The 22,029-nt window shown below is 29.6% G+C and overlaps 1 protein-coding gene across 1 annotated transcript in view; it reads left to right on the top strand.

Moving 5' to 3' along the window:
- The window catches only part of LOC107446555 (probable ATP-dependent RNA helicase DDX23), a 55,246-nt gene that overhangs the window by 30,252 nt on the left and 2,965 nt on the right, over window positions 1-22,029 (top strand). The window contains exons 12-17 of the mRNA XM_016061231.4: window positions 1,222-1,399; window positions 3,946-4,035; window positions 5,638-5,787; window positions 14,229-14,380; window positions 18,132-18,240; window positions 19,913-20,087. Of these exons, the coding sequence (XP_015916717.1) occupies window positions 1,222-1,399; window positions 3,946-4,035; window positions 5,638-5,787; window positions 14,229-14,380; window positions 18,132-18,240; window positions 19,913-20,087 (854 nt within the window). The remainder of the gene's footprint in view (window positions 1-1,221; window positions 1,400-3,945; window positions 4,036-5,637; window positions 5,788-14,228; window positions 14,381-18,131; window positions 18,241-19,912; window positions 20,088-22,029) is intronic.

Below are 22,029 nucleotides of genomic sequence, written 5' to 3'. Positions count from 1 at the left end.
ATCTATGCATTTATATTATGCATCATTTTGTTATTTTTTGTTCAAGTTTTATTCACTGTTTTGTTTGAAGATAATTTGTTTGTTGTTGTATGCTAATTTTTTCTTAATTTTGACCTTAAATTGCAACTCAAAAGATTCAAAACCCAGATATAGTTTGAGTTTTCAGTTAAATCCAGATTAGATGACTAAATGCTTAAAGTCAAAAGTATACAGTCGAACTTCTATTTAACAAGCTTCCATTTTGCAAATTTCTCTATTTTGCATAATTTTTTTTTGTTTTGTTTATGAACCAAGAACATATTGAAAATTTCTTCGTAAAGTAACTTCCTAATAGCAAAGTGAATTTTCTCTTTAACGAACTTTTCTTTGAGATCTAATTTCCCTATTTCCCAAAATATTTTGGAACATTTCAAACTTGTTAAAGCATTTCATGGGGAAATGATCTTGAACTGATTTTTCCACTTAACTTTTAGAGAAAGTGGTAAAATCCTTTTCCCTTTTTGTTTGCATTTCATACAAGAATCCGTGGCAACAATCGATTTACGAGAAAGTATAACAAATTTCTAAAGCATGGAATTATTATGTTACAGATCATACTATTCATAACAGTTTTGCTAAAGCTGAATTCTTAGTCAGTGCGAAGGACGAGGATACTATTCTTTTAGAAGAACTTAAAAAAATGTGGGTACAGCTAAGAGAAAACCACAAAATTAACAATGATTTACTAATAAATGATTTTCTTTTTATTGAATCTAAAGCTGCAAGCACAGAAATATTAACTAAATTGGATATTTTGGACAGTGTGAAAAATAGAAACAATAAGAAATCACCAAATTCATATTATGAAATGTTAAAATAATTTGGAACAATTCGATAGTAGATAATAATTTGCAAGAAAAAGGTGTATGCATTTCTATTTTAATTATGTTTAGTGTTTATGAATTTTCAGCCTGTTTTGTGTTGTTTAAGTATTTTGAATGGTGATTTTCTATTTAACGAATTTTCCATATAACCAACTTTTTATCGAGATTTAGCAACTTAATAGTTAAATAAAGGTCCGACTGTAGTTGCATTTTCTGTCAGAAGCTACGTCTATCAGCTAGTTTCTCTTAAGTTTTGATATTTTGTGTCTTGTGCTGTATACACCATAAAATGTTTTCTTTATTTCAAGTTTTCTGTTTGAGTGTATATTGAATTAACTGATTATAAATCTGTTTACAGAAATGAGGATATTGACCAGGGTCCATATGCAATAATAATGGCACCCACACGTGAGTTGGCTCAGCAGATTGAAGAGGAAACAATCAAATTTGCGAAAACGCTAGAAATTAGAACAGTAGCTGTGATTGGTGGTTTGTCCAGAGAAGAACAAGGATTTCGTTTGCGGCTGGGCTGTGAGGTAATGCACATTACTTTATAATAATATTATTCTCTTGACATTACAAAATGAAAATTGAAACTGTATAATTTTTCTTCAAAAAACTCCATTCCTATGTTTACACACCTACACACAAACGTACATGCATGCACGTGTATACACATATTTATATATATATATATACACGCACAGGGCTCCAAGAATTTGAAAAATGTTGATAGCCAGTGAAAATTTCTGGTTAGCCAGTAAATATGTTAGCACCTTCCCTATTTCAATTATTTTTTTGCTTCCAAATTTGAAGTTTTGTTGAATACATTTATGCATGAAAATCAAATATTTACATTTGCACTGATTATTACAAATGAATAAAATACTTACTATGTCACAATATATTATAAATTTTTTAAAAAGAAATATCAAAATAATAAGTCTCTGTGTAATTTCAAAGTATTATGTTTTTCCAATGATATGTAATACTTAAATGATAATCTACTATGACACGATCACTACACATTTCTTGACGTTTCTCCATTCCCAGCAGCATACTCTAGCATACAACACCCTCATAGATTTCCTCACATTTTTACAAATTTGAGTAACCAGTTCTTGACGTGCTCTAGTTGCAACAATCGTAATACCATATTATTTATTGATTATTTTTATGGTTTTACGACAATCTTTTACGTCTTTTTTTATAAGTCAGATATTTTAAATATGATATCTTATTATGGCTTTTGAATTTCATATTTTATTATGTAATAACTTTTTAATGATGTTTTGCGATGATTTTATCGTAAAACTACTTCGTCCTATTGCTTTTCAGCTGTTATCACAATTATTTATTGTTTTGCAGTATCGTTTTTATTATTTTTATTACAGTTATTTATTGTTTTTAAAAAGCCAATTATTTTAAATACAATATTATTATGACACACAAGATTTTCAAAATGTGGAAATAATGTTAGTTTTAAAATTTATTTATAGAATACGTGACTTTATTTGAGGAATTTATTATTTTTTTTTAAAATTTAACTAATTCTTTTTGAAAATTGGCAGACACCCAGGCTAGAAGTTGCGACATTTGAATTTGAGCTGTAACTTTTTTGAAGCGTTGAATTTTTGATGATTTCATAGAAATTACACGTCATTTAACGAGTTTTTTCTGAAATTATTTATAATTATTTTACCCTTTTAATATAATTTTACAATTCCTATATTTTCCATGCGGTGTTGTTAAGGCATTTGAATTTGAGAAGTCACTTTTTGACTTGTCCAATTCAGGTCGATTTCCTCATATCTTAATGCTGTTGGATGATAGCTTCTTATTTATCAGTTCAGGTTCTTATTTATCTGTATTTCAGTTATTTCCAGATTGTTTTACTAAAATCTGGTATTTTTAATATATTATTATGACACTTGAGCTTGAGTAATCACTTTTAGACACGTTCAACTTGCAGCTATTTCGCGATAATTCAGTTTAGTTTTTAAATGGCTTTTTCGTCCATTTCTATTGGTTTTTATTATACGATGTTATGATAAACTTGTTTTTTAAATTTAAGATGTCACTTTTTGATCAGTTCTTAACGATTCTAGCGTAAATCCATGTCGTTTATGGATTATTTTTTTGTAAGCAATTTGCCATTTTTCAGCTATTTTAATTTTTTTATCTATTCTGATATTATTACTACGATATGATGGTTAGCTAATTTCTTACAATCACAACCACTTTCTTACATGGTCATTACAGTTGCTTTTCATTTTTCAGCCGTTTTGATATAATTTTTAAATTTCCATATTTTTAATACACCATTGTTACTACCCGTAACATTTTAAAATTAAAAAATTACGCTGGTTTCAAAACTTATTTATAAAATTTATGAATTTAATTAAGGAATTATTTTTAAACTGATTAACTAACTAACTATTTCTCTTTTAAAAAAATATTTTTTTAATAAAATATCAAGAATCTTGTATAGTTTAGGTTTCTCAACTATGCAAATTTTTGTGAAATACAATGCTCTTTTTGTGATAGGTGTCTTTTTTTGGGGACTATGCTGCTCTTTGCAGTTTTTATCACCCTGTTCTTTCTAATTACCCTAAAAGAAAAATAATAAGAGAATAAACCCTAAAAGAAACAGTGTTTTACTACTATGATTAAAGAGGATAAATATTCCAGTTAAAAACATGATTTTAAAATTATGCCTAGCTGAGTCTTTTTGGCAACTAAAAAAAAAAAATCAATTACTTAATACTAGATGTCAATAGATTGCCCTGGTGCAAAGTCTTTCTTTTCTAAAAAAAATTATTAAGTGATTATAAATAGTATATATATATATTTTTTTTCATTTATACATATTGAATCCAACAAGCTTAATAAGCTTTTTAAAGCTTATTATTTTTTTAAAAAAAGTCTTAAAATTTCTAATTTATAAAATTTTTTCTTTAGAATACTGTTTAGCAATGCTATGCATAAACACAATCATCCATTCCATTACTCTCTGTACACATACCATTATTTTAAATAATATTATTTGTAATCATTATAATTTATATTGTTTTATTTCTAGATAGTTATTGCTACTCCTGGTCGATTGATAGATGTTTTGGAAAATAGATATTTAGTCCTCAACAGATGTACTTACATAGTTCTTGATGAGGTGAGATTTTTTCCTATTGTATTTTAACTTTAATTTTATTTGTCCTATAAATGTGTTACTTCACGTATTTCTCAATGGTATAAGCCAAGCCTCGATGTCAGGCATTTTTCGATATCACTGAAATAATTCCCTGTGCATTTGCAATTGTGAGAATAGAAAAAAAATCTCTTTCTGTCAATTGTCTTACTTACTATCCCTTGATTTTACGAACTATTTTTGATCACGAAATTTTTCTCTTCATTACTGAAAATTTTAAAACGCTTTTTGAATTTTAATTTTTATGAGACTTTTCTTCAGAGAAAGAAATTGCCATGTTTAAAATAAGTTGTCTGCAACCTAAGGAAGTAGACATGTGTATATGCATTGTTTTATCAAATTTATAAATGTTTTAGTATTCATTTATAACAGGAATGTCAAAAGTGGCTTCCATAACCTTTAATGTGTGGCCCGTAAACTGTAAAGTATTTATAAAACTACAAAAGAAAAAAAAAATAACTGGATATTTTTTTCCCCTGACTCATTCATGCTCTGCTACGGAAAGTTGCTGTTCTAGTTTACATCCTTTTTCAAAATGTGATTATTTGGTTATGAAAGTTCTATTTCTGCAATGGGTTGAGAATTCGCTGTGAAATTTATTATTTATAAAATTTGGAGAACTAAAAGAGAAGCAAAACAATTTTTAAGTCAATAAGATAGATTTAAAAAATAAAGTTTCAAAGTTCTAGTAATAGTTGCCATATTAATCTAATACTGTATTTTTAATAAATTTTGTTTCCTAAATAATAATAATAGTAAAAGTTAAACTTTAGGATAAATGTAAATTGAAGTTGTAACTTTAAAAGAAGAAAAAGCAAAGCTAACAACGAAAAAAAGGTTCACCTTTTTTTTGTTATATACCTATAAATTGACCATAATTTATTTTGTAATCTAATAAGTATACAAACTAAAGGCAAACAGCGTTAAAGAGCAAACAACGATGTCTCAAGAGGGTTTAGAGCAACAACCAATGCTCTAAACCCTCTTATTGCTCTAACCTTTCTGTATATTTACCTTGTTTCGTCTTATTTCTTTCTGTTGCACTGATGAAGGTTGCCCTTTGAGCATTCGGAACAGCTGTCTGTATTTTATAAATATTTTTGTGCTCTTTAATGTTGTTCGCCTTTAGTTTGTATTTTAGCACAAAGGTCGCCCACTTGTGTATTTAATAATAAGTATATTTGTTTAAATTTAATTATATTTTTTTTATTACCTCCAATGGAGAAAAAGATTAGTTATACATTTCTAACCTATTCATGCTGCTTTCAAACAGAATCTAAATATTCCCCACATTTATATAATTACATCAATATGTTAATGTTGATCCTCAACAGTGTACTTTGTAGTTTTTGTCACCCACTGCCCAAAAATGGTTGAGGAAATTTCCTTTATAAATTTAATGAATTCCCATAATCACAAACTTAAAGTCATTTACTATCATTTTATGCTTTATCTATTTAAATATTTTTTCAATTATTTATCGAAAGCATGATTTCGTATTTTGAAATTAAATTATTTTTTTACAAAAATACTCATTTTAATTTTTAACTGTTTTACACCATTTAGGCTGATCGTATGATTGATATGGGTTTTGAACCAGATGTCCAGAAAATTTTAGAATATATGCCAGTGACCAACCAGAAACCAGATACTGATGAAGCTGAAGATGAGAAGATACTGTTGGCCAACTTTAATTCTAAAAATAAATTCCGTCAGGTATATTTTACATTGCTCTAGAGAATTTTTAAAACTTTGTTCTTCGATAAAAATATCAAGTTTGATAATGATTTGCGTTTTTTACTTCCTTGATCTATTATTTGAATCTAATTAATATTATTTTTTTTAAAATGCTATTAACTAGTGTTCTAATATCTCTGGAGAATAAGAGAACCTTAACCCATGAGAACAAGGAAACATTCAAAAATTTTATTTTAAATCTTTAAGATTTTTAGAAAAATAATGGCGCTATTTAAGTGAAGTATACTATTAAGTTTCTTCTTTCTTGAACTCCATTTTTGTGAATAAAAATTATCAATTTAGTTGTTAAGTCTCATAATACTATTTAATGACCTAATAATGATGAACACATTTTATTAATATTTAAAATGTATTATATTCATTTTAAAGTGTTAATTTTCTTTTACTTATTGCAAATATTTTTCTTGAAACATTACATTTTCCTTATTAAAAACTTTATAAAAAACTTATAAGGTAAAAATAAGTAATATTTATGTATTATAATTCTGAATATTACTGTTCTGATTATAATATTATTCTGAACATTGTGGAGGGTCCAACCTACCTTAATAATTAGTTTTTCATAGGTAATAATTAATAACTGAAAGAAATAGCTCATAAACAAAAACAGTTTTTATTGTAAACAAAAATAAGAATAACAAAATAATTAACTAATTCCAAATGAATCATAGTATTTTAAAGTATGGTAACAATTATCCATAAAACAATAGTTATCAAATCAAAGTTGAATAACGAAAAACGATTAGCATGAGAGCTTTAAAAAAGTTAAATGTAAGTGAGCTGGGAACGGGGTTGGCGTACCATCGAAACTCGAAATCGCCAGCACATTGCTTACATTTTATTTTATTATATTATGTTATATTATGTAATATGGTTCTAAAGGTATTCTAAATATCACTTTAGAGGGAATACTCAATAATCTATACTCAGTATTGTTATGAATTCGACTAAAATTGCATTTAAAATATTTAATATGCTGACAACAACTGCCACAACAGAACTTTAGTATGTACCCAGAAATTAAAGTTATGATAATTTATTTTTATTTATTTATTTTTTTTGCTTGTGCAGTGTAAAGTTGCGTATCCAGAATCGGTGGCAATTCCAGAAGTCCGAATAATAGATTTTTCCGTATAATAGACCCCCAAGGTAAACGAAGCTTAAAATGATCGAATAAACGATCTAAATCTAAGAAGCAAAAAATAAATAAACATTATTTTTAAGGGAATAATGTTTTAGTATTAGATTATCCAATCAATCAAATATGAAATATTAGAAGAAAAAAAATTATTGCTTAAAATATAGAAAACGAAAAAAATTTGACAGTTATTAAAATAATAATCCGCCATTTTTAACTAGAACGATTCAAGCAGGAAAGGGAAATTCCCCTCATTCATTAAGGTGGGTACCGTATTTTTCGGCGAAAGCGCCGCTTCGTCACAAGCGCCGCACCTCGATAAAAATGAATTTTTTTTAAAAAAAGTTATTGTAAGCGCCGCAATGGCGCTGAACCGCGTATATCAGCATCCTTTCAGAAGAGACCTTTAAATTACCATTTAGAATATCTGTATAATAAAAAATTAAATTTTTTTATGNATAATCCGATTTTTTTTATTTTTTTTTAAAAAAATCAAAAAAATCACGAACCCTGCCACCTCCTAAATATGACATGGTCAGGGGAAGAAGGAATGTATCTCAAAGACATGTATCCCTTTAGACCATTGTTTCTCAACGGGGTCGGTGGGAGTATGATTAGGGGCGGTGAACTTGTTTTGGGCGGCCGGGGGGCGTTGGGTATATTTTGGGCAGTAGGGGGGCGATGAACATGTTTTGTTATTCAAATTTAATTTTTAAACATACAAATAAAATTATTAAATTGAGATTTATTTAATAAATAAAATTAATCTAAAAATAAAAGAAAATAAATTAAATTAACATAGCAAATTAAGATTATCCGATGCACCATTTGTACCACCAATGAAACGAGCTTATACGACACCTATTCTCCGATCCAAACCAACAGAGAGCAGCACATGAGTTTTTCAGTCTGATTCATTCAAGCTATTTCGCGAATCACTCTGACTCATTCAAGACATTTGGCGGACATTAAAGTACATACGCTTTCAGTATGAATGTTTGATTTGACTGGTGTTTATGATTTTTTTCGTTAGCTTCCTTACAGTTTTTTCCCCTCAGTTTCGATTCGATCTGATTGCTTAGTTGACCAGGTATGTGCATGAATTAGTTTTTTACCATAAATTATTCATTAATTTGGAGAAATAGTTAATTTTCTTTCATCATTAGTATTTTGCTGGCACCAACAACGTCAGTTAACAAAAAGAAATGTCATCAATACCGTACCACGTACTTGAAGTTTGGATTTTTCAATCGCTGTTGAACTCTCAACTGCCCATGTGTTTACTTTCTAACAAAGTTTTGCCTAATGAGACAATGAAATCTTCCCCTTAGCAGGAGCATTTGCAAAAAACTTATTCTGACAAACAAAATAAAGTTTTGCCATTTTTCACGAACATCAAAGACAAGTTTCTGAAGGCACCTGTGGTCTCAGGGTTACTAGCAACCTCATCACAAAAGTGGTTTGATATCTTTTTATAATATATCAAAATTTATTGCTAAATCTGGGAAAGCTCATACCATCGAAGCAGAGTTGATACTAACGGTTGTCAAGGAAGTTTTAGGAACAGTTTTACACCATCCAGCAGCATCCAATGTAATCAAATATCCCATTAAGCAACGATACAGTGAGGCGACGAAATGATGAGATGGCTGAAGACGTTGAAGTTTCCTTACGCAAACTTTTGATATCCAGCGAATTTTCCCTTCAAGTTGATGAATCAACCTTTCCATGTAATGTAGGCTTTACTGTGAGCGTAGGTCCGGTTTGTAATTATTTTACAGAGAAAAACATTCCTCCTGCAAATATTATGTCGATAGCCACTGAGGGAGCTAATGCAATGTTGGGTGTTTATAGCCCTTTTGAAAAGGGAAATACCAGATATTTTAGCTGTTTACTGCGTGATTCACAGACAGCATTTAGAAGGGAAAAATCTCAGCGACCGTTTGCATCAGTCATATCTGCTGTGAACAAAATTCACAGTAATGCTCTCAACGATTGATTATTCAGACCATTGGGTATGATGAAGAATTCAATCGCTTGCTACTACACATCAAGATTCTCTGACTTTCCAAAGACGCCTGTCTCAATAGGTTTTGGAATCTTTTCGACTCTGTGCTTGAATTCCTCGAAAACAGAGATGTAGCTCTGAGAGACAGATTGCTAGAATTTAAGGAAGACTTTGGAGGATTTATTTGTAAAATTTAATGCCTTTAATTTACAACTTCAAGGCGATGAGCTCAATTTTATCCCTACAGAATCAGTTATTTCTGACTTTCTAAAAAAACTAATTTTGTGGAAGCAGAATTTTAGTTGGAATGAGTTCAGCCAAGCAGGCGAAATTCTCTCTGATGGTGCACAGGAATATTGTGAACACTTTGACTCCTTGCACATGGACTATTCTGACCGTTTTAAAGCTGTTTTGTTCCATGGAAGTCCCTCAATGGGTTATTGGTTTATGAACCCTTTTGTGAATATTGAAACAGCAGAGGTTCAGATTTATGAGGAATTAGTCGAAATTTCAACTAAGGAAACTTTGAAATGGTGATCATCTCACAGAATTTTGGCTTCAAGGTAATGTAAGTCGCCCCTAACCTAGTCTATGGACTATCGTCAAACATTTTTTAAATGCCTTCCCTTCCTTCTACCTTGTCGAACGTGGATTTAGCCGCACTAAAAGTATTGAAGCGAACTTTAAGAAACTTGCTCTGAACCATTGAGTGCAATCATCCCACTGACATAGTTATTTAAATGTTTCGTTGATACTACTTTTGAGCGTAGTAAATTATTTTTGGTGTTTTTTTAATTATTTAGTTAAGAATAAATAATTATTTTAAGCATAGGTTTCTTTGTTGCATTTTTTTCTTCATTAAACGCATTTATTTTAATTGCAACAAATAGACTGCAATTATCAGCCGTGAGAAAAGTATCGAGTTAATGTACACATTATTTTTTTTAAAAAACCAAACAAATTTAAGCTTACTGAAAAAAATTGCTTAAAAAATATTATTGGGTTTATTTTTGGTGTTTTTTTAATTATTTAATTAAGAATAAATAATTATTTTTAAGCATAGGTTTCTTTGTTGCATTTTTTTCTTCATTAAACGCATTTATTTTAATTGCAACAAATAGACTGCAATTATCAGCCGTGAGAAAAGTATCGAGTTAATGTACACACTTTTTTTAAAAAACCAAACAAATTTAAGCTTACTGAAAAAATTGCTTAAAAAATAATCGCTTAATTAATTCGCTTAAAAATTGCTTAATGTTGTCTCTCATAATTCAGCACACCTCCCTCCATCCCCTCTAAATAACTGGATTTTCACAAAAGGGGTCGTTGAAATATTTTTCGCTCCTTAAGGGGGCGGCAACTTTAAATAGGTTGAGAATCTATGCTTTAGACCTATTCAAATTTTCCATTTTGACTCCCCCTCCACGTTAACGCTTGCTGTGTTTACCCTTTTCTTTCAATAAAAAGGTTCCAGGAAATGCCTCTTTTACTAGCCAGCTGCATTGGAAAGGAGGGGGAGTCAATTTTTGATTCAAAAATTGACTATTATTTTGCTTAATTCATAAAAAATGTTCAGCCAATACCGTCAAAATTTTTAAACTTAGATAAATTACCAGTAAAATATATCATGTGAAATAAACTGAAGATTTAAATATTTAACTGTTTGGCATTTCTGGTACTGTTCTTCCATTAATTTCACCCCTCTTACAGTACAAATATATGGTACATCAAATTTGTCAAAATTTTTCAATTTTGTAATTTCGTCACAGAGTTTCTGCTTTAGGAACAAATTAACAGTCTCCATCTCTACAGAGTGATTGGCAAATAAAAAATTGAATACTAGTTGCCATCTAATGTAAATTTTTTTTGTTGAAAATGCACCACATTTATATTTTTTTATTACTATTAATAAATATGAAATTATTATGAATATTTTATAATATTTCAAAAATTACTTTGTTTCACATTTGTACTTTGTGCATAACAACAAGTGCATATATTGAAAGTGAATTCAGTCTGGTATAGTGAATTGCTGCGAAATATCACATCGCTTCATCTTTTGGTACAAGTTAAGAATTTGTTTGGTAGAAGAAATAGCACCTTTGTGATTTTATAAAAAATATGATAGAGGAAACAAACCTAGCTATCCTCTTACAGGGTTTGTACTCACCAGGAATATCAGGAAAAATGTATTTTTATCCCAAAACCAGGAATTTCCAAGGAGTTTGCCATCCTATCAAATCATGAGATTTCACTCTTCCTTTTTCAATACTGTAATTTGCTCTTGCTCAATGCGGACTTTTAAAAAAGATTTCTCGGTACAATCATTATTAGGTGTATCCTCAAGACTCTTAAGTGCTTCTGGAGTGTTGTCAGTTGGATGTTCTAATTAAGAAACTTCTGCATTGAGAATATTCATTTAGATTTTGTTTTTAATCCAATTTTGTTTCTCAATTTCGGTTACCCTTTATTTATTTTGACAAATTATTCTTGATTTATTAGGACAAATTATCGTTTTATAATTTCAGATAAAATGTTAGTTTTTGCAAGCATTCGATAATATTTCGTGTTACGTTCGTACAATGACTATATTATAATTATTTTTTTTATCATCTACTATGTTTATTTGATATCTATTAGCAAAACAATATTTTCTAAAAAATATAAAATTTTTAATATTTTAATGTATATATGAAATAATATTAATGTATCAACAATTGAATAAATTTCGATTTCTCAGAGGTGCCATATCATTTGCAAGGTTTACCTGATGTAGATGATCTGCTTTCGTGAACAAATGTCTTCTATAAAGAAATAAGAGCAGAAGATTGTTTATCAATATAAGCATACAATTATTTATTACTGAAAGCAGACTGCTATTTTTTCAAGCATATTGCAACTTAACTTTCTCTTTTTACAATCAATAAATTAGTTCTTATTCATGAATTTTAAGATAAAGATTTTTTTTTAAATTCCTATTTTCTAATTTTAAATTAATTTTTATTTTATTTCATTTCATCCTGCTTTGTCCTGTAACCTGCCTTGCCCATTAAGTAATTTTTACATGTTATTTTTATTTAATGCGATTAATAAGATTTCCTTGCATTTTACCGCTTTCTTTTTATTTATTTATTATTAAGTGTGAAATATATTGCTTTTTTTAGTAATTGATTTTGTTTTACATTTGTTAATTTGGGATTAAATGATTAGGCTTAACTTCAATTAAATAGCTTCAATTAACTTAAATATTTGTTAGCTTCTTTTTGTGTGTAGTTCGGTATTATAGTGTCCTAAATATATTCAACTAACAGAAGCATTCATAGAAAAATGGTGCAAGGAGATCAACATGGCCCGACTTAGCTTAATTGGGCCCCGGGGGGGGAAACTTCTTTGGGGGCCCCCTCTTCTTCACTACTTCAGTAATGAAGAACTGAACTTTATGAAGGTATTTAAATTTTTCGCCTCATTATAAATAACAAGAAAATTGACTAAAATCTAAAATAGCTATAAAGTCCCTCCCCCTCCAATGGTCAGACGAAATATCGTTCTGTCCATTTTATTGATTTTCTGACAATTTTATATCCATCATGCCAAATACAGTTTTCTGGTGTGTTGACTTTGTCATCTAGCTGCGAAAAATTCATATCCTTGCTGACATTAGGGTGGAAAATTTACGCAATTACGATGGCTCAATTAAGCCAATCAAAAGCCTGTATTTTGTAAACATATAGCATTTGGGGGCCCCCTCTGATGTGGGAGCCTGGGGCAACTACCCCTTATGCCCCTGTCTTAGTCAGGCTCTGGAGATCAAGGGGGGAAAAGGAAAAAAGCAGACAGTTTTGGAAAGTATGAGAGTTCGTTGATTTTTTGTTGAGATTGTTTTTGTTTTATTTTATGCTTTCTACTAACCTGTTATGGGAATTAAAAATTATATAAGCCTTTTTTTATCTTTTGTTGAAGTTTTAAATAAATCTTTTCTTTTTATAAATACTGTCTCTTTAAAACAGTTTGATACCTTACAGCTTAAATATATTTTTATTGGTGGCAGTGGTGGGTTTTTTTTCCTTCGAAATGTTTATTAAGCTTTAAGATAAGAATTAGCAATAAATATTATTATTGCTTTCCTACTTAAAAAGATAAAAGGCGATTGATTAACAAATGATTGCAGGGAAAGAAATTAAAAAAAATATGAATCTAAATTTAGGAGTTGTGAAAAACTGTATGGATGTAAATCTTTGAGCCAAATTGTATCCCCCCCCCCCTGAGTCATCTGTAAAATTAGTGCATGTCATGTTTAAAATTGACACCAAAAAGTGTAGTATTATAGAGTACTTTGTACAGGAAAATATTTAGGTCTTTGGACTCCATGCGCTTTACAACTGATTCTTTCTAATAGATAAAGAATTTATGACGATAATTATGATTACTGCTAATTATGGTCAAGTCTTATTCTCAATTTTCAGTATGATCCACTAGGTATCCCTCGTAATAACATTCACTAGTTAGAAATGAGGAATGAAATATTGAGAATAAATTTAGATCTGAACATTGATGTTTTCATTGTGGTGAAAGAGGGCGCATAAAGAAATACGGTAGACATCAAGATTTGGGGTATAGAAAAAAATATTGTGATAGAAATTGGAAATATATTAAACATCAATCTGATCATAAGAATGTACTGCCAAATATTTCGTAAGTAATACCACTTGCAACCACTTTAGTTTTTAATAGTTGATTATTTTCCCTCTGGGTTTGATTTTTAACAATTTCATTTCTTCTTCTTTCTTTCTTCTTCTTTATCAACAAATATAGGACAAGTAATCGTTTTCACCACTTACTAGTCCTATATTTGTTGTTATTGTGTCACGTAAAATCATTCCTAAATTCTTCCTTGCATCATTCAGTTCTTTCATGCATTTGGTACTTATTTTAAATTTTAAAATCATTTACTGTCAAAATTTTCTTTCAAAATAGATTTTATTTTACACTACACTATGGAAGAGACCCTTCCTGGCAAATGCTGTTCCCCTTAAATAAGTAATTTAAAGTTTAGAGAAATGTGAATATTTAGGACTAGGTTTCCCATTAAGGGAAACTTAGCAGCATTTGAAGCTTCATTCTTTACATGAACTCAATATTTCTCTGAAATTTATTTATGTAGGAGAACCAGAATTTACTACTAAAAGTTTAGCATGCCTTATAGCACTTCAAATAGTTAATAAAGAATTTGTATTAAATCAAAATATTTTTCAGACAGTGATGTTTACAGCAACTATGCCACCGGCAGTAGAAAGATTAGCCAGATCGTACTTACGAAGGCCTTCCATTGTCTATATTGGTTCTGCTGGAAAGCCTGTAGAAAGAGTAGAACAAATAGTATATGTAATCAGTGAAAATATAAAAAGGTATAAATATTTTATTCCTTTGTCGTTTCTCTAATCGGTTATCTTTTTTTTTAAAGAAATATTTATATGCAGTTCTGTTATTTCTGTTTTTAAGCTATTATTTAAACCTCTTTTGTAAAACTACATCAATGAGAAATCTGTGTGATATTTTTTATTTATTTTTTAAAATGTAACTTCATGCCATTTTCTGATTATAGACATGAATTTCAATCAAGTGGGTTTACTATTTATTTTGTAATTAATATTTAAAATGGCTCAACTAGACCTGCCTACTAAAATGCAGCTAGTTTTCCTATCTCCGCTGATGGCATCAGTACCAATGTGTCTCTCATCACTTTCTAATATAGTGGTACAGAGCCGCGATGACTCAGGAGATAGAGTGTTCGCCTTCCAATGAGGTGAACCGGGGTTCAATCCCGGCAATGGCTAGTCGATACGAATTCCGCATCCGGCTTACGCCGACCACAGTGCTGATGTGAAATATCCTCAGTAGTAGATGAGTTTCCTTGCCATCAGGCTTACCATGGCAGGTTCTTGTGGTCTTCCTCTCCATGTAACGCAAATGCAGGCTAGTTCCATCAAAAAAGTCCTCCACGAAAGCAAATTTCTCCCAATACTTGATCCAGAAGTTCCCTTGTCTTATGGACTGGATTCAAAATTACAAGGCTACGGAGTTGAGCATTAGTAGTCGTAAACTCAAAAATTGGGTCGGCTGTTCAATGACGGTTATAAAATTAAAATAAAATACAGTGGTACGGTGATACTTTCTGATACAGTCTTACAAATAAAAATTTTTTAGCATATCAAAAGGAGAAAACTAATGTAACTGATACAAAACCATAAAAAAATGTTGACTGTGTGCAGTCCTTTCATAATGTTGTTGCAAAGACTCTTTTACAGTACTTAATATCATTTTAGTTTTATGAAATTGTTTTGCTTTTGATTAAGCTTCTCTGAAGGAATCATTCGTTATGCTGAATTAAAATGTCTATGAAATGCCCTTAAGATTGCTCCTTTTTTTATTCTTTGAAATGAAAGTATTTATTCTTAGAGGAGTTCTTCCGTTTTACAAATATTTTATTTTCATTAATCAACTTATTTTGTTTTATTCTGTTTAAACTTCTGTTTCTGCATCTGAAATATATGAGCACTTGAATTTTACTTTATTGAAATTGAAATTTTAGAGTTAAGAAAAAATTTTTGGGTTTGCCAAATTGGATGGAGGATTAGATTATTAAGAATTATTAATAAGAAATGAAAGGGTCTTAGAATTATTTGCACCTCTTCTAAAAAAATTTAATTCAATAATTTAGAATTAAATAATAAAAAAATGGCATTTTTTGGGAAAATTATAAAAAAAATATTTCCCTAAAATTTTTTAATTTAAAATCTTATACACTTTCATTTCCTCTATCTGGTATCAAACCATTACGTAAAATTTTTTTGAACAGTTCATACTTTAATGTATATTAGTAAAAATAAACTGATATTAATAAAAAATTTATTATTACTTCAAAAGTTATTGAGAAAAGTGCAAATTCAAATGGCTGTTTTAAATCTTTTTTTGCATTTACAAAATTTTTTTTTCAAGGACATTTGAAATTCTATTAACTACATATGGTATAAACACACAAAAAAAAATTTTCTTGCGTTTTCTTGTTTTTATTTTTTTATTTTGGAAAATGCATTTTGCAAACAAATTTTAGCTAATAATGGCGTAAAATTTTAAAATGTCAAAATTATGAATTTTTTGGTATTGTGGAAAAAAATCTGAATTCCCTTCATATTTTATATAGTTTGATAATAGGGACCTCCCCTCCCCTCCCCCCCTTTCTTTTAGAAAAATTTATTTCTTACTAACCCTTGCTTTCGCAAAATATTCTATTCATTTTGGTAATTCTCTAGACCAGGGGGTCTCCAAAATCCGACCCGCGGGCCAAATCCGGTTCATTAGTGTCATCATTCTGGCCTGTGACAGATAAAGGCTTTTTGTAATTATTGTTGCTGTGATAAGTTAGATAAAAAAAAACACAGAATAATAATAACGCGGCTTAATTTACTTGATAGGTAATTCTTAATGACAATTGCCAGCTTGTAAAAAATACTAATGAGATTTATGCAGTTGTGATTTTACACTGACAATAGTTTGTAGTTGTGGACCAATTTTACTTGTACCAATTATTAAAAGAATTTAAGGTGCGCATCAGTTAACTTAGATCTGCAAATATTCGTTGCGTTCTTTATTTTGAAGAATGTTTTCTCACACAAGTAAGTAGCATCAAAATCAGAAAACAGCCCAAAAGACAAATTGTATCAGCTCTTATAAAATTCCGACAAAGATTAGTCTTGATATTTGTTCTTAATTATACTGTTTATCAATAATTTCTAATTGAAGTTCCGGGATAGGAGTTACAGTGTCTGTATCAAAAGGATTTTTAAAAAACCTTAAATTCATTCACAATGGCATCAAAATCTGAGAAACTAGTTTCAAAATTTATCGTCAAAGCACTTTGACGGGAAATTGAGTCTCAGTTGTGTGACTGAATATTTCATATGTTTTAGAATATTTGAATCATTTTTTTATTTAATTGTGATTGAAATAGTATTATTTCTTACTGGAAAGTTTTAATATTAGTGTATAAAACAGGGAGAAGCTGGCTTTCTCCTTTCTTTCTCAAATTCACTTCATTAATTTGCTTTATCAAATCGACATATAATGCTAACTTAAACAGCCATTCACTCTTTTGTAATTTGGTGTTGGTTAATTCAGTGTTTGCCGACAGTTTTGAATAAATTTGCCTTTTCAGGGCAAATTTTTTCAGATTCTGAAATGTCACATTCTTTGATCATTTCCCCATTGTTGAATGGTTCCCTGTTTTGTGATTTCAAGAACTACACACAAGTTGGCAAGAGTTGCAGCCTCTTGTTCACTCATAAATTATCTGCAATTTTTCTGACTGCAAACTTTGAATGTTCTTTTTGTTTATCTTTGAATGTTCTGCACTGTATATTTTTTGGATCTTTTCCATATTAGTAAATCACGATGAAAAAGAACAAGTAAAATCAGAATTATGTTACGTATGGGCCGTGGGCAGTGCTTAGATATTATTTTTAAATGGAGGTTAGGCTACTTTATTTCACAACAAACAGCTTTGCTTCCTTCACCTTTACTGGAAAGTTTAATTGTTATACTGAAGTTTCGAAAAGACTACTAGCGCCATCTGTTAGCAGTTACCATATCGAGGGTACTATTTGCTTTTGACTGCAAGTATGTTCAAAAAATTGAAATGGTTTTGGCACTTGAAAGTCATTCAAGTAATTAGTATGGCTGGAAAATTTGGATTCCTTTGCTATGGAATCATATATGTATGAAATATGTAAGTAATTGGTATAATAAAAAGCTTCATATTACTGCATTTCTATTAGAATTATGAAATGCCAAAACATTCTATTGAATAATATAATTTTGAACATAATGCATTTTTAGTGTGCATAATATTGAGGTTTAACTGTATATTTGAGATGTGTTTGTATCAATGTGTCTGATATTTTTATTTGGTAAAGTACCTAGTATTTTAAATGAATAAATGCATATTAAAATTAATGAGTATATATAATGTTTTCAAAAGGAAAAGGTTAGTTGGTTAAAAAAAAAAAAAATTATAAAAACTGGAATTGCAATACAATGGCAGCACTTTAACGTACAAAACCACATGTACTTGTAACTGATAATCAGCTGTGTATATTTTAGGAAAAAGTTATTGGAAATATTGGAAGAAGGTGTGGAACCACCTGTCATTATTTTTGTCAACCAAAAGAAAGGTGCTGATGTATTGGCTAAAGGTCTTGAAAAAATGGGAGTAAGTCTTTCATTATTTTCTTTCAAATTTATTTATAACTGTTCTCAAGATAAAGAAATTCTGTGAATGAAATTGTATCATAAGATTTTAAAAGTAAAATTTGAATCACTAGAAACTATGTGATCTAAATTAATGTGCAGTTGTTTTTTCGTGAAATATATATATATATATAACAGAATAAAAACAAAAATAATAAAAAAGAGAGATTAATTAAAAAATTCTAAAAAATAATAATAAGTTTTATTTACAGTGTGTAACTTTTAGTTACAGTTAATGTTAATATTAATATTAAGTTGTAATTTAGAGAAATTAGAGAGCATGATAGATATATGATCAACAAAAGATCCATTCTTTTCAAGTGCATGACAGGAATTTTAAAACTAGCAATGCAATTTTTCTTTTATTGGGACAAAGATAGCTTGCCTGGTGGTCGTACACACATTGCATTAAGAAAATAATTGGTTGAAACTGTGATACAATGTTTCTGTATTGATACCAGAAATAAATAAAAATGTCTTCCATTTAAATATTTTTTTGTTTAATATTGCTCAATAAAACAGTGGGAAAATGTATTTTCCTAAGAACAGTTCTGTCATAATGGAGGAGTTTTAAATTGTTATAAACATAAAATTTTTATATCCTTATTGCTAGGACAGTGACTTTGACATTTTTTGTAAAAGAGGATTCATCATAATATACTATCGTGTATTGTTATATGGTAGTATATTACAATGCTTTTTTTTTTTTTAGTTTAGTTAGCTTTTGCAGACAATGCAAGAGTTTTATTTTCGTTAATCGATTTCTTTGAATTAGATCGAAAGAAATTATACTCGCAACAAATAACCGCTAAAACTAGTTTCGCTTGCACATATTGTGCTTATGACGAATTGTGCCTGTGATGAATTGTGTTTGCGACAAATTGTTCCCGCACCCAATTGTACTCATGATCAATTGTTGTCACGACGAATTATGTTCATGACTTAATTGTTTCCATGAGGGATTGTTCCACAAGCAATTGACACAACACTGGATCTGCATAATCTCTTTGGGAATAGTAAAATGTCCCCAAAACCCTCTGGTATGAGACTTTCAACCAGTGCCCATGGCCTAGTCCCCCATGACACATGGTCTAAAAATTTAAAAAAATACATGACTTTTGATGAGTGAATTCTTATTTATCTAATTTTCAAATAAGGATAAAATCATTTCTTCATAATCTATTGTGGAAGCTATTTTTGGCTGTGTAACTCTTTTTCCCAATGATCTTTCTTTAAAAAACATTTTTCCTAAATATGCATTAGATTTGGCTTTTGTATTGAAAAAGAGAAGCTCTTCTTTAGTTTATTGATTTAACTTGCTTGTTTTTCTAGTTTGTTTTAAAAAAAAATAAGGATACAGAGCTGTATTGTCTTAAATAAGTGAATCCCTTTTTCTTTGGTCAATCTGGATGCAATTCTTCTTCCGGATTTCCATCAGCTTTTTTATAAGTTTATCAAACTGTGTTGCAGTTAACCTGTTTAAGTATGAAGTAAAAATTTTATTTTTTTTTTTAAATTTTGTTTATATGGTTTTGATTTCTTTGTGATTTGGCATAGTAAATATCTATATATTTAAAAAAAAATAGTACTTATATGTGTGCAGATTCTTATTAAAATTATCTAATTTTCAATAGTACAATGCATGCACTCTTCATGGTGGTAAAGGTCAAGAACAGAGAGAGTATGCCTTGGCCAGCCTCAAGACTGGATCAAAAGACATTCTTGTCGCTACCGATGTTGCTGGAAGAGGTATCGACATTCAGAATGTGTCCATGGTCATCAATTATGACATGGCTAAAAGCATTGAAGGTAAAAATATGCTATTTATAACAAAAGTAATAATAATTGAAAAATAGCCCCACGGTTGATTGATAGTCATCCACTTAATAATAAATTCATTAAAAACTGTTGTCCTCAGCTCAGAAAAACCCAACTTGTTGTTTTAGATTGGGGCCATTTGAAAAAAAAAAAATATTTTTATACCCACCTAGTGGATTTTTTCATTTTTTTTTTTATTTCTATTAAATTTAACTTTACTTTTTATACAAAATTATCTGAAATAAAACACATTTCAGTAATATGATTTTAATAAACAAAATTATGATTAAACAAACTAAATATATGAAAAAATAAAGTATGTGATTAAAATATATTGCTAAATTATAACATATTATTTATCTATAAAACAAATTATGCATAATATGCATACACATTATAACATTATACATATTGCATAATTTATACGCATTGTAAACTCTTCAGAGTTTCTTCAAATACATCAACATTGTGTGTATATATGTGTATATATATATATATATATATATATATATATATACACACGAAATAGANATATATGTATATATATATATATGTATGTATATATGTATATATATATGTATATATATATATATATGTATATATATATTGTAAGCCGCATTATCTTTATATTTTTTGAGAGCTGATATAGCAAGGCTTTTGTGTGAGAAAGTTCAATTAATTCTACACAGTAGTTTTTGGTTGGTGCCCTTTTAAATATGGAGAGCAATAAGCAGTATTTTCATCATATTTTACTTTTTTACTATAGAAAATGTCAAAATGCTGTTCATGTCAGAAAAAAATTAACAGATGTGTATGGAGAAGATGTGTTGACAGTAAGCTAGTGCCAGAACTGGTTTGCAAAATTTCGATCCGGCAATTTTGATGTCGAAGACGCACCACATTCTGGAAGGCCGGTTGAGGCTGATAAATACGCAATAAAGGCATTAGTTGATGCAAATCGGCGAATAACAACATGTGAGAGGTAAAATTTATCGAATTCAACTGTTTATGAGCACTTGAAAGGCGTGGGTTTAACCTCAAAGCTCGATATATGGGTTCCCCATGTACCCACGGAAAGAAATTTGTGTCGTCGCGTTGATGTCTGTGATTCGCTTCTCAAACGTCACAAAAATGATCCATTTTACAGTGCATCATTACTGGGGACAAAAAATGGGTTGTCCATAACAAAATGCAAGAGATCATGGAGCAAAAAAGATGAACCGGCTCAAAGCATTTCGAAAGCCAATATCCATCAAAAAAAGGTGATGCTATCTGTTTGATGGGATTTTAAAGAAATAGTTTTTTTTTTATACCTTTTACCGGATAACACAACAATTAATTTGGAAGTCTACTGTCGTCAGCTGGACAAACTAAATTATGCACTTCATTAGAAAAGGCCAAAATAAATCAACAGAAAAGGTATAGTGTTTCACCAAGATAATGCGAGACCTCATACAAGTTTGGTCACTCGCCAAAAGCTTTTACAGCTTGAATGGGATACACTGCTACACCCACTATATTCTCAAGATCTGGTGCCTTCGGATTATTATTTGTTTCGGTCACTGCAAAACGTTTTGGACTGTAAAACCTTTACTTCAGATGAGGAGGTCAAAAATCACTTGGATCAGTTTTTTGACAGCAAAGACCGAAACTTTTATGAGTGCGGAATCATGCTACTACCAGAAAGATGGCAAAAGGATTTTGGATCAGAATGGCCATAATTCAATAAAATATTTATTCATTATACGAAAATTGTCTTTAATTCCCCCCCCCCCAAAAAAAACTAAATTACTTTCCGAACAACCCAATATATATATATGTGTGTGTGTGTGTGTGTAAAACTATGTTTAAAGATAAAGTTTAGAATATCAAGCTCAAAATTTAGCAGAAAACCATAATTTTGGAATATCAGTTGAAAGCCAAAACAACTGAT

Source organism: Parasteatoda tepidariorum, chromosome 8, assembly GCF_043381705.1.
Source record: "Parasteatoda tepidariorum isolate YZ-2023 chromosome 8, CAS_Ptep_4.0, whole genome shotgun sequence".
Lineage (NCBI taxonomy): Eukaryota > Metazoa > Arthropoda > Arachnida > Araneae > Theridiidae > Parasteatoda > Parasteatoda tepidariorum.
Note: the sequence above shows the minus strand (reverse complement) of the source record. Positions and strands in the feature narration are given on the sequence as shown.